At 48.8% G+C, this 1,554-nt stretch overlaps 1 protein-coding gene across 2 annotated transcripts in view; it reads right to left on the bottom strand.

The window, feature by feature from the left end:
- Nucleotides 1-1,206, bottom strand: part of LOC105554184 (mutS protein homolog 5) — a 25,288-nt gene extending 24,082 nt beyond the window's left edge. For both annotated transcript variants that reach the window (XM_012000522.1, XM_012000523.1), the window contains exon 1: nucleotides 62-1,206. In XM_012000522.1, the coding sequence (XP_011855912.1) occupies nucleotides 62-223 (162 nt within the window). In that variant the 5' untranslated portion in view covers nucleotides 224-1,206. The remainder of the gene's footprint in view (nucleotides 1-61) is intronic.
- Nucleotides 1,207-1,554: the final 348 nt, after the last annotated feature.

Here is a 1,554-nt window from a genome sequence, read left to right as displayed (position 1 = left end):
CATGCTTCCCCATCTCGCACACTGCATTCTCTCTCCCTGACCTCCCTGGGTGCACACTCACTACTTTCCCAATGAGGCTGGCAATATGGTGCAGGTCATCAGAGAACTCTTGGGCAATGTCCCGAAAGAGCTGGATGGACTGCGGCAGGGAGCGGCAGGCATCCCTCAGGCCCAGGGCACCGTACACAGTCTGTGAGAGAAACACAAGTAGGACAGCCCACATCTAGCTTAGGCTGGGGCGGGGATAGGGACAGACTCAGAAGAACAAAGACCAGTAGGGAAGATCACAGTAACAAAGAGGGAAGATCTCAAAGGTGAAAAGAAACAGTGGGAGGCACTGCACCAAACACTGAAGCTACAAAGACAATCAAGATAGGGTCCCAGCCAGGCGTGGTGGCTCACACCTGTAATCCCAGCACTTCGGGAGGCTGAGGCAGGTGGATCACCTGAGGTCAGGAGTTCGAGATCGGCCTCACCTACATGGTGAAACCCTGTCTCTACTCAAAATACAAAAATTAACTGGGCATGGTGGCATGCACATGTAATTCCAGCTACTTGGGAGGCTGAGGCAGGAGAATCTCTTGAACCTGGGAGGTGGAGGTTATTATAGCAAGATCATGCCACTGCACTCCAGCCTGGCCGACAGAGCGAGACTCTGTCTCAAACAAAACAAAACAAAATAAACAAAAAAAGACATGGTCCCTGTCCCAGATGTGCTCACAGTCTAGCAAGGAAGACAGAAATACATGCAGAAGATGTAAAAGTGAGGTGGTAGGTGCTTTGATAGAGGGTTGTGCACACTCTAAAACAAAGAAGTTTATACAGAGTCGGGAGAAAGAGAAATTTAGCTATAAAAGGCCATGAATCTGTAATGATACAAGAACAACGACAAAAAATCTCATTGGCTATCAGGGCCGGGCACAGTGGCTCACACCTGTAATCCCAGTACTTTGGGAGGCCGAGGTGGGTGGATCATGAGGTCAGGAGATCGAGACTATCCTGGTTAACACAGTGAAACCCCATCTCTACTAAAAGTACAAAACATTAGCTGGACGTGGTGGCGGGAGCCTGTAGTCCCAGCTACTCAGGAGGCTGAGGCAAGAGAATGGTGCGAACCTGGGAGGCGGAGCTTGCAGTGAGCCGAGATGGCGCCACTGCACTCCAGCCTGGGCCACAGTGCAAGACTTTGTCTCAGAAAAAAAACAAAACAAAAAACCTCATTGGCTATCTTGGAGAATGTTAGGGAACTAATTTACCATATTGATAGCTAGTAAATAAAGGTGAGGGGTGCTCATTTCTGCAGCACATATACTAAAATTTTGAAGGTTACGGAGATTAGCATGGCCACTGGGCAAGGATGACACACAAATTCATGAAGCGTTCCATATTGGGAAAATAAAAAAAGAAAAGGGCTGGGCATGGTGGCTCACGCCTGTAATCCCAGCATTTTGGGAGGCCAAGGCAGGTGGATCACGAGGTCAAGAGATTGAGACCATCCTGGCCATCATGGTGAAATCTCTACTAAAAATACAAGAATTAGCTAGGTGTGGTGCC

The sequence above is a fragment of the Mandrillus leucophaeus genome, unplaced genomic scaffold (genome assembly GCF_000951045.1).
Source record: "Mandrillus leucophaeus isolate KB7577 unplaced genomic scaffold, Mleu.le_1.0 Scaffold630, whole genome shotgun sequence".
Lineage (NCBI taxonomy): Eukaryota > Metazoa > Chordata > Mammalia > Primates > Cercopithecidae > Mandrillus > Mandrillus leucophaeus.
This window is presented reverse-complemented; position numbering and strand designations above follow the sequence as displayed.